We start from the raw sequence: 14,016 nt of genomic DNA on the forward strand, positions 1-14,016 counted from the left end.
TAAAATATACCATACATACCATTGTATTAAATAAAAATATTTAATACAATATAAAATCATACCATAAAATGGCCTGATTTTTCCATGGGCTTGAGATTTGCTTTCAACTAACAATTACATGATAAAATCTGGAAAATCTCTATGCTTTTATGTCCCAAATCATGGTGAAGTTGAAAGCTGATGTAATATACAAAATTATTTGCTGTTGGTAAATGTAATAAGTGAAGGAAAAAATTCATTACTTTTTTATCCACTCAATTTTTTTCTCAGTATTCCTGCACATAATGCTTTCTTTGAAAGCTCTAGATATATGTTTATGACCTGAACATTATATTGAAAGTATAACTATTTTTTTTTCTACACTGCAGGGACCACAAGGACCTCCAGGCTCTATTGGTTCAGTTGGAGGTGTGGGTGATAAGGTAAGGGCATGATGGCTAAAACACCCAGAATTAAAAAGCTTTGATAATTGTGGGGTATATTTTAGAGACTGCTAACATGAGTTTGGTTCTGAGTGTCGGACATATATTTACATGTTCAGTGTTATGTAGTTTAGAACCTATACAAATTGAAATTAAGTGCGGCTGTTGTGTGTTTTGTATTGACACCTGTGGAGATGAATGCTGCAAGCGGATTATTTCCTGTTTCAGTGTGGTGGTGGCGTCATCATTATCTGCTATTGTGAACTGGGAAGGCTGAGCTTTGGTTAATTACAGTGATTTGCTGAATGTTTCTTTATTAGAAACTGACAAAGCCAAGCTCCAATTCAACTCTGAATGTCTGATGAGACTACAGTGTCTCTCATTAGTGACACTTGGTGCTTAAAACAGAGGAAACACTTTTCTACAACTGATCCAGGGAGGAAAGGAGTATTTCACATCAGAAAACAATTAATCACTGATTTTTGTCACCTTTACATTGCTAACACTTCAGCCTGTCTCTAGCACATGCCAAAGCATTTGGCATATGCCATAACATCTGTGCTCAGAACAGCTCATTTTCCTTGTAAACATTCTTTCATCTTAAAGATCTATTCTTCCTTCTTTTTTTTTTTTTTTTTGGAAAATGTCAAAATTATTCTTAGATTTCTTATTTATGTATTCAACCTCACATCTTAATAGAATTTTAAAGAAAACCATCATTGACATTTGCTCATTTCAGAAAATTATTTGCCAGTTTTGAAAAAGAAAAAAATTAATTCATTCCATAAAATATTATATAGGAAAAAATTAGGTAAAATTTTCAAATCTATTCTACTTATTAATGAATTGCTGTAGTGTTTTTGTCTCAACCTTGAAACATGAGTCTCTGCTATGAATTCTTTTGGAAACATTCTATTTTATAATTAAATTCATTTATTTTCATTAAGTGAGTTAACTCTCCAAAAAGCAGTGTAATGAGATTAGACTATGTTATATGGTGTTTACTTCTGCTTCACATTCTGACTCTTGTATTTATAATTAACTGCATATAACTCACTGTTCAAATAGCTCATTAATTACTAAATTAGAAACAAATTACACTTTCCAGTTCTTAGTGGATAAAGAACGTAGTTTCTTTGACGAATGTTTATAGGGGCTTTGTTTATAATCTTAAAGTGAAAGCTGTATTTTGAAACAAGCACAGTTATTGGAAGAAAAATTCTCATCGAATTTAATTGTCTTAGCATACAAAGCATAACAAAATCAGTGTTCAGTATACCACTGTTTTGAAAAATCTTATCAGCTTTACCCTTCTTCCTTCTTTCTTTCTTTTTTTTTTTTTGTATTTTATTTTTTTCTTATCAGTTACATTTTATTAACTCTGTGCCCCAGCCGTGTCCCGATCCCTCATTCCCTCCCAGTCCCTCCCTCCTCTCCACCGTGCCCCTTGCCAAGTCCACTGATAGGGGGACCTCCTCCCCATTCATTTGTTCCTGTTTTATCAGGTATCTTCAGGACTGGCTGCAAAGCTCTCCTCTGTGGCCTAACAGGACTGCTCCTCCCTTGGGGGGTGGGGAGGCCAAAGAGCCAGTCATTGAGTTCCTGTTAGAAATGGTCCTTGTTCCCCTCACTATGGGAAACCAATTGGTTACTGAGCTACCACAGGCTACATCTGAGCAGAGGTTCTAGGTTACATTCATACATGGTCCTTGGTTGCATGTCAGTCTCAGAAAAGACCCTGTGCCCATATATTTTTGGTCCTTGTGGAGCTCCTATCCTTTCCTCATCAGACTAACTCCCCTTCTTTCTTATGATTCCCTGTACTCTGCCAAAGGTTTGGTCATGAGTCTTTGCTTTGAAAACACTGCAAGGACCCTTTCCTGCCCAAAGAGTTAGGAATAGCCTGTTGTTTCACTAGACTATTCACTGTGCTTGACCAATGTCCTGAAGATGGTACATGCCAAGTGAATTCTTTTGTGTATTATGTTTCCTTTTTTTGTATCTTGTCTTCTATGAGAGTCAAAAATAGACACTTTCTCCAGACATTTGAAGTTTGGGGGAAGTTTCACACAGCTGTCATGTAGGCTAAAGGTAATATGATAACAATTTACCAATTCATTCTTTTAATAATGTTCAATAAGGGCTGTAGAGAGGGCTCAGCCATTAACGATCAACCCTACAAACAAAATAATGTTCAATAAGGCTACTGATTTGACTGCTAGGTTTTAATTTGACTTGAATCTATCCATTTGCTGTTTATTTATTTTTAAACTTGTGAGTGTGTGCCAGGATCTGCCGGATAGACAGTAAGCTAGGTGCCCAGGGTGACTGTTACCTTCTATGGCTGCCTAAATGGAAACTTATTATATAGCAATAGTTTACCTTTAAAAAAAATCCCATCTGACAGAGAAAATGATGGAAAACTTAATCTGAACTTTTCAAAGAATCAAATATTATGTAATTTTCTATGGATTATAAAATTTCTGACATCATCATTGATTCTGTCTGATTGCATTGAAATTTCTAGTTTGGAAATTTTTATCAGTCTGTTGCAATGAAAAGAGAGGCTGAGAACTGTCAGCCATGATTCCTTTTGTACAAATACAGCAACCCAAAGTTCCCTGTATCTGTGGGAAGTGCTTCAACAAATAAGCACCACATTTTCTTAATAGCATTTACATTTGGTAATTCTGGACAGGCAGAGCTATTTGCTGATGCTTTTGGACCAAGCACTCTTGAATAAGCAGAGAGTAAACTAGCACAACGTCCTGCTAATAACGATACACTCCCACATCTCCGTCACACACCAGTGTCTTATCACCTAAACCATTATATTACTATTGAATGTTTGGTTCCTCGTGCGCCTCATTAACATAATTTATTCTGCCACATTGCTGTCTTTACCTGCAATTTTGTCCATCTTGCTTTTATAAGATTTTAATACAGATATTTTAATGATTATCTTTTTCTTCTGCAGCTGTGATTTATATGGTATGCATTTGTTTCTAATATTCATAAAGATCATTTTGAGTTCTGGAGGAAAGTGAATATTGATGTATTATTCTTAAAGACTTTATGGTAGAAGTTTTCAACCTTCTATGTTACTCTTTAAACACGTTTCTTGATTACCTCATATTTTCTTCATTTTAGAAAATTAAAAATAATCTTTTCAGAATATCAGCTCTGTTATATTTAACAAAAATGAAAAAAATGTATTAGTGTTCATATGTGTGTGTGTGTTTTCTTTCTAGGTCCAACTTTCCATAATACAGCAGACTAATATAACACATAAGGAAACATTCTGCTTGCAATAAGTTTCCAGTGTCTTAAATGAATATTGTGTGCATCATGTGTGTTAAATATTTATTATGGTCATTTTGCAGTGTATTTGAATGGCAACATAATTATTTAATTTCAAATGCATAAATCACATCCTATAAAAATACCAATATATCATTGTAGAAAGAGCAGAAATGAGACCTTTCATACATAATGCAAATGCAATATTTTACTTGTAATAATCACCCAAAATAATGGATATATTTGCCATTTATGTAAGGAAGACAAAACCTACACACAATGTCACTCCTAAGAAATTCCCGGAATGTAAATGGATGCTATCATAGCTATCTAAACATCTTAAGAAGTCAAAGTGTGTTTTTTATATATAAACAGTTTCTTCCTTGGAGTGATGTTTCTGTTTAGTATAGAAATTGTCAAACCAACATAGAATTACTGGTTTATGTCAGAAAGACTTGTGATACCAGTGTTTAAAATTAGTAACTAGAAGAATAGTAAGTACTCATGCTGGAGTACACACATGCGCACACTACTCTTAAATTAAGTAGTCACTCAAACAAGATACTATATTTTATTTATTTCTGAGAAGGAGACACAAGCATTAGACTTGCATAGCTAAAACCCTGGGACTGTTCTCTGTACATAAACATTATAAATTGGATACAATTTATATTTCCATTTAAATATGAATTATGGTTTTCTAAGACATCGTTTATTGGACAGATGACCTGAAAATAGTCATCCAGAAAAAAGTAGTATCGTAAAAGCAATCATATTTATAATATTTAGACACTCCACTACAGGACTTTTGAGTAAGTGCATTCTCCTCTCACTGTTCTCATCCTCTATTAAACTCATGCTATAAGATTATTAATATAGGCCAACTTTTATACTGGTCTAGAGTGAATTTATAGTTTAGTAAAAAAAAATTAACTTTAATTTTTAAATTGATGTTCTTGGTTATAATGTGATTTTGATGCCATACAAATGCAAAGAGTTTGAAAATGTTTCAGTTATTTGTTACGGGTTTGTATTAACCTGGGTTGATGTGCTGGCTTTAATCTATCAAAAACGAATCAGCATTTAATCCGTTTCCTCACTTGAATTACTGAGATCAGCAGTCCTGATTACCCTTCCTCCTGTTAGATTTCTGATGGCTTAAGCAGCACAAAAATGAAGAGTTGGTCTAAAATGGGATGGCATAGTAAAGGCCTTCTTGCAGATAGAAAACGTCGTTCTCTGTTGTAACCCTCGTGTTGTATTTTCCTTGCAGGGTGAGCCTGGAGAAGCAGGAAACCCAGGGCCCCCTGGTGAAGCTGGTACAGCTGTAAGTTCTGTAGTATACATTAGCGGGCTTCATTAGATATTTGAAGTTCATTCTTAGAATGTTGGACCGTTCTGTTTGAATCCTATCAGCATTTGGTTTTACTCTCCCTCTCCAACTTAATAAATATCAACACAAATGAAAAGACCTATTGGTTAGTATGTGGAAATCTTCTGCATATTTTAATTAGTTATGTTGAAAACTACGTTTTCTTGAGTGATGTCGTTAAGACTATAAGGTGTACATTATTTACCTTGTGTTTGTTGAACTGTCCATAATAGAAACACATCAACAAACCTTGTGGCATTAGATGAACATTTGATTAAGATAAGTTATTCTAAGGTAAATTAAACTGCGATTGAAAAATACTACATTCCCTTGGCAATCTAGAATTTTCTTTTGCCATCTAGCTTGCAAGGTTCGTTACAACTGGCATTTATGTACTATATAGTTCAGGTTATGATAGACAGTTTTCAATGAGGACTACAGACTCTAAAAGCAGAAAATTTTCTAGCCCACTATACTGATGTTGAAACATTGACACTGAACTTGTCAAGCAACCCTTTCTTTCTTTTGTGTTCCCTAGGGTCCCAAAGGAGAGAGAGGAGAGAAAGGAGAAGCTGGGCCTCCTGGTGCTGCAGGTCCTGCTGGTATTAAGGGGCCACCTGGTGATGATGGTCCCAAGGGGAACCCGGTGAGTTTGTCCCCTCTAAAGTGAGATTTACGTCAAATTCATTTCTTAGCTTTTCATAGAAAGATTAGAAATGTTGGATTCTGCATCCAAACTCATCACATCATTTCATATGTTCACATGCATTCCTCATTACTTTCAGTTTTATTAATTAATTTTTCTATGTGGAGCATATATCTAACCAGCCTTTACCATAACTTTAAACTTCTGAACCCAAAATACAGCACTTGAAGCTTCATTTTAAGTCTGTTTCTATTCATTTTATAACATCTTTCTAGGGACCTGTTGGTTTTCCTGGAGATCCTGGTCCACCTGGAGAGCCTGGTCCCGCAGTAAGTATCTTGGAGAAATAGAAGAATGGGACTGTTCCCTGAGTCTTTAATAATAACAATTTTAAAATTTTCATTAAAAATGAAAAAAAAAAAAAAACATGAACTACAAACAGAAACTCAAGTGAAACAAACAGAAACCACATTGATGACAAAATCTATCTAACCAGTGACTCTTACATTTCTTTCCTTTGGATAATTATTGAGACTTTTTAGGATTGCCCAAGCAGATTATCTAAGCAGCAGCTATGCTTTTATTTAACAAAGTTCAAGTCTTTCTTAATCTCATTTATTATGTAAATCCTACCTTGAATTACATCATGTCTCTTCCTGGTGAAAACAAGCACTAGGCTAATACACTGTGTCTTCATATTTTCTTTATATCAAATGAATACTTTATGCTGAGGTGTGGAAAGAGGGAGAGGTACCATAATCCAAAATATAAAGTATTATACTGTTTTTGTCATCTGAGCATGCTGATTTTAAAAGTATACCAAGAGTGCCTGTGGAAGTTTTGTGCCTTTATAAAAATAAAATATAACAAGAAATATCTGGGTTAATTTTCACTGTCATTTACAGGGGCAAGATGGTGTCGCAGGAGACAAAGGTGAAGATGGAGATCCAGGACAACCGGTAAAGCAAGAAACCTTACTTTTTTTCACATCTTTCATAGACCCATACATTTAAGAAGACATAGTTCAAAGGATCCCCCTAAAATTAAAGCTCACTCTATACATTGTGTATGCTCTTCTCGAAAGTATATCTTGAGCTTGTCCTACTATATCAAATTTTGTTACTTAGGTATTGTTTAATTTTTTATTTTTCTCTGTTCTTGTCAAGTACAATACAGTTAAACCTCAGCTTCCCCCCCCCCTTCCCAAAACCTCCCAGTTGTCCTGCTCTCCTCTCCCCCAGAGAAGAACAGGCATTCCAGGACACCAGCTGAATATGACACAACAAGACTTAATAAGACCACACACAAACCCTCACATCAAGGCTGGGCAACCCAGTAGGAGAAAAACAAAAAAACTATCCTAAAAGCAGGCAATAGAGTGACCACTTCCACTTGTTTATAAAAAAATATTTTTAAAAAGTCGGAATAGCAGTTTGTTGTAATTAGTAAGCTATTTTATATAAAAAAAAAACTAAGTGCAAGTATAGAATAGACATTTTAATTTTTAATTTTGAATGACGCAGAAGTGCTTTGGCCACTAGGGTTAGTTACTTAGGAAAGTAGAAAATATGGAGGGGATTAACTTAAAGAGGTTTGAAGACAGCTGAGCTTCTTGCAAGGTTCTGTTCCTTAGGTGTTGGAAGCCTAAGGTGTACTTAGGGCACACATCTCACATAATTGTATGCACAGTGCCATAAAAACTGTTAATTTTGTAGAAGAAGTTTAGAGGCAAAAGATAGATATGCTTTCAATTTGTAAAGTAAGACTTGTACATGTATCTGTTGGGTTTGTGCTGGATCCCTATTGCCACTTTTTAAAGAACATAGGTTTCCATGAAGGAAATCTGAGCCTCTTTCTTTTATCCATGAAGAAGTTTGTTGAGAAGTTTAACAGCTCACTCTATGTACATATACAGGTAATTCATGTATCTGAAGGATGGCTGAGACATTTAAGAATGATTGATGTATTGCATTAAGAAAAGAGTCAGTTTCGATTCATATTGGGAGAACTATGTTGGCTTTGAAAAAATGCCCAGCTTATTAAACAGTGCATTTTCCATTTATATTTAACTGTATTCATTTATAGGGTCCCCCTGGTCCATCTGGTGAGGCTGGCCCACCAGGTCCTCCTGGAAAGAGAGTAAGTTTTCTTTATCATTCTTTATTTGAATTATTCACCAAGAGTTTAGGTTGGCATTACCCAATGCAAGGTGTAGGTAGCATCTAAGGAGTCTGGAAAAATAACCACTTTCTTCAGAATCATCACTAATTCAGAATACACTTTAACCATTTTACTGTAATAGTTTGAATGAACCAAAAAACTCTTCCATTGGGAGTTACCTGCTTCTCTGGAAAAAAAAAATGTTGACTTCTGGTAAATAATTCCAAACTGTGGTGTTTTCCAAGTGGTGAAATATCCAAAGCTGAATACATACACTGTGAAAGCATGAATGCATATCAGTAAATTATGCACGAACATCCATCTATACTATAGATTGTTTTATGTTGGCAAACTTCATAGACTTAAAAACAAGTAATTGTTGCTGTGCAGGCAAGAAAGCTCAGCTGGTAAAAGTACCTGCCAGCAGGCTTGATATATTAAGTTCAGTTCCCCAGGTTCACATGCCAAATGAAGTGAACTGACTTCTGCAAGTCGTCCTTTGACCTCTATACACATACTATGGCACACACACACACACAAATATAAAATAAATAAATAAATGTAAAATATTACAAAACCAAAATTCTGACTATAGGAGAGCCAAAGAGATTTAAAGACTTGAACTCAATTAGAAATAATAATTTTGTATATTAATGGATAAGAGTTTTATACTTTAATGCATATCTATAATATGCATTGACAAAACAGGTTGATGACCTTTCCCTCTCTTTGTACTTCTTACAGTTGTAGGTTCTGGCTTTGAGATGTTCATTGACTATATATTAGGTCTTTATGAACTGTAGTCATTCCACAACTCAATTTCATTGAGGTCAATGAAAACTGGGTTTTTTTCTCTATCTGTTAACTAGCCACGGTTCACTCACCCTCCCTAAACTCTTCTAAGTAATAACTATCCTATATTCAGCTCATCTTTTCCATATAAGTGAGGGCAAGAGCCATTTTTCTTCTAGCACCCATGTCTGCCTTATTTCACATGACACAATGCCCTCTGATTTCACACAGTCTCTCACGAATGACAGGATTTCACCTTTCTTTATGTCTGACCAATACCCTGTTAGCTATAATTGCCACATTTTCTGTAGATATGAATCTATTGATTCCATATCTTGGCAGTCATTACTGCTGCCACAAGGAGGGTAAGCGTGCTGGGAGCTCTTTGGTAGGAAGGTTTAATTCCCTTTGGAAATATAATAAGTAAGGGAAGAGCTAAACCATCTGTTAGATAGACTTTCACACTTTCTGAGGGAGCTCCACACTGTTTGCCATGTAGAGTCACTATCTTAAATTCCTGGAACAATGGGCGGCATTTCCTTTTTCTGTATCTTTTCAGCATTTGCTGTTTTAATAATAGCCATTCTAACTGGGGTATATGAGCACATTGTGGCACTGATTTACATTTGCCTTCTGACATTTTGAATGTATCTGCTATTCATTTCTACTTCTTTTGACAAATGTCCGCTTAGATCACTGACCCATCATTTTTAATCAAATTTCTAATTTGGTACTTGTTGTGACTGCTGTTTCCAGTTCCTTTTATGTTCTGCACTTTAATCCTTTGTCCAATAGTTGGCAGAACTTTGTTTCCCTCCTGTGTGCTGTGTATATAACCTATTGATTGTTTTCTTTGTTGTGCAGAAGCCTTTTCATTTGATATTATGCCAATGGTCTACTTCTGCTTTCCTGTGTTTTTGCAGTCATCAAAAACTATTGTTCATGCAGATGTCCAATCATGTTCCTACTACATTTTCTTCAAGTGGTTCCATATGCATGGTTTTATGGTTTTTATGGTCTGTAATCTAGCCTGAGGTGATATTTGTAAAGAATGATACTTAAGGGTTAATACTCAATATTCTTTTTTTTTTTTTTTTTTTTTTAGCACTGCTTAAGAGAGGCTGATTGTTCTAAAATGCCTGATTTTGACTCCTTATTTAACATCAGTTATCTGTACATGTGTGGCTTTGTTCTGAACTCTAACTTATTCCACTGATCTATCTGTTTTGGGGTTCTGTTGTTGTTTGGTTTTGCCATGCTGCTTTATTTACTGTGACTCTGTGGCGCAACTTGAAACTAGGCTTGTTCTTTATAATCAACATTACATTGGTCATAGGGAGTTCTTCGGTGTTCCTACATGAATTGTAGGATTAAATGTAGTTCTATGAAGAACATTGTTGGAAACTTGAAAGGTATTCTTTAGTGTTGTGCATTTTCCATGAGATTTTTACTTTCTTGATAATTTTCTTTGTTGCAGTTTTCATCTTTTTCTATCCCTTTTTTATGAAGTTTATCGAGTTTATTAGTACATTTATAGTTTTAATAGTGTATGTTAACCCTACAAGGTTCTGCATTTTTTTATCCTCTTCTTTGCTGAATATATAGGTTCAATAGCCCTTCTGTGTTGGAGTCTTTACAGTAATCTGCCACAAAAGAGATGTGAATACTTTCTTCTTACCAGTGTGTCTTTTATTTGTTTCTCTTGCTAACTGCTCTGGATGAAAATTTCAGCATTATTTTACTTAAGATGGGGGTGAATGAACATCTTCATTTGCCTAAGGATTTTAGAGGCCACCAAGAGCTTTTCCCTGATATGCATGATATTATCTGCTGATGTTCTCTATGTAATATTATTAATACTGAATACCAGTCTTTCTGTAATTAAATTGCTCAGGGTTTTTACTATAACGATTCGAGGATTTATCGGATGCTTTTTTATATTCACTAACAAGATCATGTGGCTTCCATTCTTCACTGTTGAGCGTAATATATTTATTAATTTGTGTATTTGAACTGTCCTTTCACAAGGACATTTTTTCCATGTTGAACATTCTCTCATTGACCCTTTGTATCTCAGCAGTATGATCTGAGTTGATGTTTGCAAACATTTCCCTTTGAAATTTTATTTATTATAAATTAATTTTCCAGTTGTATTATTTCAGATCTTTTGGATGAATAGCGGTTTAAAATTTCTTTTCAAGTGGGTTGCAATTCTTCTTGAGGAAATTGGACTTTTTTTTTGCTTTTCTTCCAATGTAAAATGAAATATAAAGTGGTAGTTAATGGGGCAATGAAACCAAATTCAGACTTCTTGTCCAACTGCACTCTTTACCACATGTTTAACTTCAATCAAGTTACTTATCTTCTTTCTCAAGGGCACTGCTCCCTAGGGTTGGGTAAACAAAATGCTAATCAATATTCAGGCAGTAAGTGTTCATGTAATATCCTTGATTTTTAGCCATGCTATTTTGTATGAAGTAGTTACTAAATAATAAAGTTATGAAAACGTGTTATTTGTGAACTTACACTTCTGCTTTCGAGAATCAGTTCTTTCTACCTAATAGATTCTAGCATGAACTTCTCTGCCATCAAGGCATTCAGTGTAAATAATATCTTTGACACGTTCAGTTATGTTTCCACATCATCTTTATTCATAGTTGCAATTAGAGAACATATACATCCATCAAGTTACAATTATAAATTGGATAATTTTATATGAGTTCAAATGATTTATTATTGTGCTTGATGAATCACCATAGGTTCATCTCAAAAAACTTAATATTGAACAGAATAAATTTCATAAACTTAGGAAAGATCAAATACTTTAGTTCTAACAGTGGCTTTAGTCAGATAACACATACATTGGTAAATGGCTATAAAACAGTGCCCTTTGCTACCAAAGCAAGGCATGGAATAAATTCGGTGTTTCTCTCGTAATATTTACCAAATTTGAGGTACCATCATTTATTTCTGTCATCTATCATCTAAAATCTACAACTTGAACTATACAACTTGAAGAAATAAAATGTGCTACTTTACTACATAAGCATATTTTACATTCTTATATAAGCTAAAAAATTAATAAAGTAGGGCAATGAAATGGGAAACACTAATCTAATATGTGCTTTTAAAGTGATATAAAGTGGATTGTAACAGTTGGAATTAATATGTGATGATTTTTCAAATTACTAGTTATGAATTGTATTATGCAATGAATACATTCACATACAAAATACGTTAATAAGAAAAGCAACTTAACTGAATCATCCAAGTAGCATATTTTCATTATTGATAGTAAGTACTATAATGGAATGACCATTTTTGATTTTTGGTGTAGTATTTTTCTGCTTGCTGAATTTAAATAACAATTGAAAAATGGCTGTTTTTTAACTATTCTACTTTTTGTAAAAAAAAAAATGAAGGCTTTGTATACACATATAACTTGTGGCACAGAAAGAGTGATAACTACACTAAGCTTACAAAACTATACATATTCATTTTGATGTAGTGAATCAAACTGAGGTCAGCACTATTGAACACTAAATAGGCAGGTTTTCCTCCTTTGAAATGTGAAGTCATTAAATCTAACCTGAGAGTTGCTTAGCTCAACATGCTGAACTGCTTTCTATAGTCAGGTAAATAAACCAAGATGGTAAATTGACCTTATCTTACTGACAAAATGATCGCCTATTTTCCCCATCATTGTAAGATCTGTTTTAGTGGTTTGAGAATGTACTCCAATCTCCAGACTGTAAAAAAGAGATGTGGTTCACCTTAACACTAGAATTACAGCTTGAACTCTTGTAAATTAAAGACAACCCAAACTATTTAATTTAGTCAAGAGTTCAATCTTAATCAGAATGGTTAGTTTAACTACAGGTAATTTGGGGAAAGGAAAAAATTGATTAAAATATAGCACATAAAATTTAAATTAATGTAAAAATGTTTGAAAAGACAGAAAAAGATAAGAGATTTAAATTTTTTTATTAATTACATTTTGTTCACTTTGTATCCCCCCTGTAGTTCTCTCTCTCCTCCCCTCCCAATTCCTTACTTTCTCCCCCTTCTCCACGCATGCCCCTCCCCAAGTCCACTGATAGGGGAGGTCTTCTATTCCTTCCTTCTGATCCTAGTCTATTAGGTCTCATCAGGAGTGGCTGCATTGTCTTCCTCTGTGGCCTGGTAAGGCTGCTCCCCCCCTCAGGGAGGGGTGATAAAAAAGCAGGCCAATCAATTATGTCAGAGGCAGTCCCTGTTCCCATTACAATGGAACCCACTTGGACACTGAACTGCCATGGGCTACAATCTGTGCAAGGGTTCTAGGTTATCTCCATGCACACTATTTGGTTGGAGTATCAGTCTCAGGGAAGACCCTTGTGTTCAGATTTTTTGGTTCTATTGCTGTCGTTGTGGAGCTTCTGTCCTCTTCAGATCTTACTATTTTCCACTTCTTTCATAAGATTCCCTGCACTCTGCCCAACAGTTGGCCATAAGTCTCAGCATCTGCTTTGATAGTCTGCAGGGCAGAGTCTTTCAGAGACCCTCTGTGGCAGGCTCCTAACTTGTTCCCTGTTATCTCCTTCTTCTGATATCCATCCATCTTCTTTGTCTTTCTGAATGGGGATTGAGCATTTTAGCAGAGTCCTCCCTCTTGATTAGTTTCTTTAGGTGTAGAGATTTTAGTAGGTTTATCCTATACTACATGTCTATATGAGTGATTATATACCTTGTGTGTCTTTCTGCTTCTGGGATAGCTCACACAGGATGATCTTTTCCAGATTCCACCATTTACCTGGAAATTTTATGATTTCCTTGTTCTTTATTGCTGAGTAATATTCCATTGTGTAGATATACTGTACTTTCTGTATCCGTTCCTCAGTTGAGGGCATCTGAGTTGTTTCCAGATTCTGGCTATTACAAATAAAGCTGCTACAAACATGATTGAGCAAATGTTCTTATTGTGTACTTGAGCCTCTTTTAGATATATGCCTAGAAGTGGTATTGCTGGATCTTGAGGAAGTGCTATTCCTAGTTGTCTGAGAAAGCACCAGACTGATTTCCAGAGTGGTTGTATGAGTTTACATTCCCACCAGCAGTGGAGGAGGGTTCCCCTTTCTCCACAACCTCTCCAGCATGTGTTGTCAATTGAGTTTTTGATCTTAGCCATTCTGGTGGGTATAAGGTGAAATCTCAGGTTCATTTTGAGCTGCGTTTCCTTGATGACTAATGACGTTGAGCATTTCTTTAAGTGTTTCTCTGCCATTCTATATTCCTCTATTGAGAATTCTTTGTTTAGCTCAGTTCCCCATTTTTTAATTGGATTA

The 14,016-nt window shown here is 35.0% G+C and overlaps 1 protein-coding gene across 1 annotated transcript in view; it reads left to right on the forward strand.

The window, feature by feature from the left end:
• The window catches only part of Col11a1 (collagen type XI alpha 1 chain), a 209,152-nt gene that overhangs the window by 160,991 nt on the left and 34,145 nt on the right, over positions 1-14,016 (forward strand). Inside the window, exons 49-54 of the mRNA XM_055628241.1 lie at positions 369-422; positions 4,996-5,049; positions 5,633-5,740; positions 6,016-6,069; positions 6,646-6,699; positions 7,826-7,879. Of these exons, the coding sequence (XP_055484216.1) occupies positions 369-422; positions 4,996-5,049; positions 5,633-5,740; positions 6,016-6,069; positions 6,646-6,699; positions 7,826-7,879 (378 nt within the window). The remainder of the gene's footprint in view (positions 1-368; positions 423-4,995; positions 5,050-5,632; positions 5,741-6,015; positions 6,070-6,645; positions 6,700-7,825; positions 7,880-14,016) is intronic.

The sequence above is a fragment of the Psammomys obesus genome, unplaced genomic scaffold, assembly GCF_907164565.1.
Source record: "Psammomys obesus unplaced genomic scaffold, mPsaObe1.curated_primary_1811, whole genome shotgun sequence".
Classification (NCBI taxonomy): domain Eukaryota; kingdom Metazoa; phylum Chordata; class Mammalia; order Rodentia; family Muridae; genus Psammomys; species Psammomys obesus.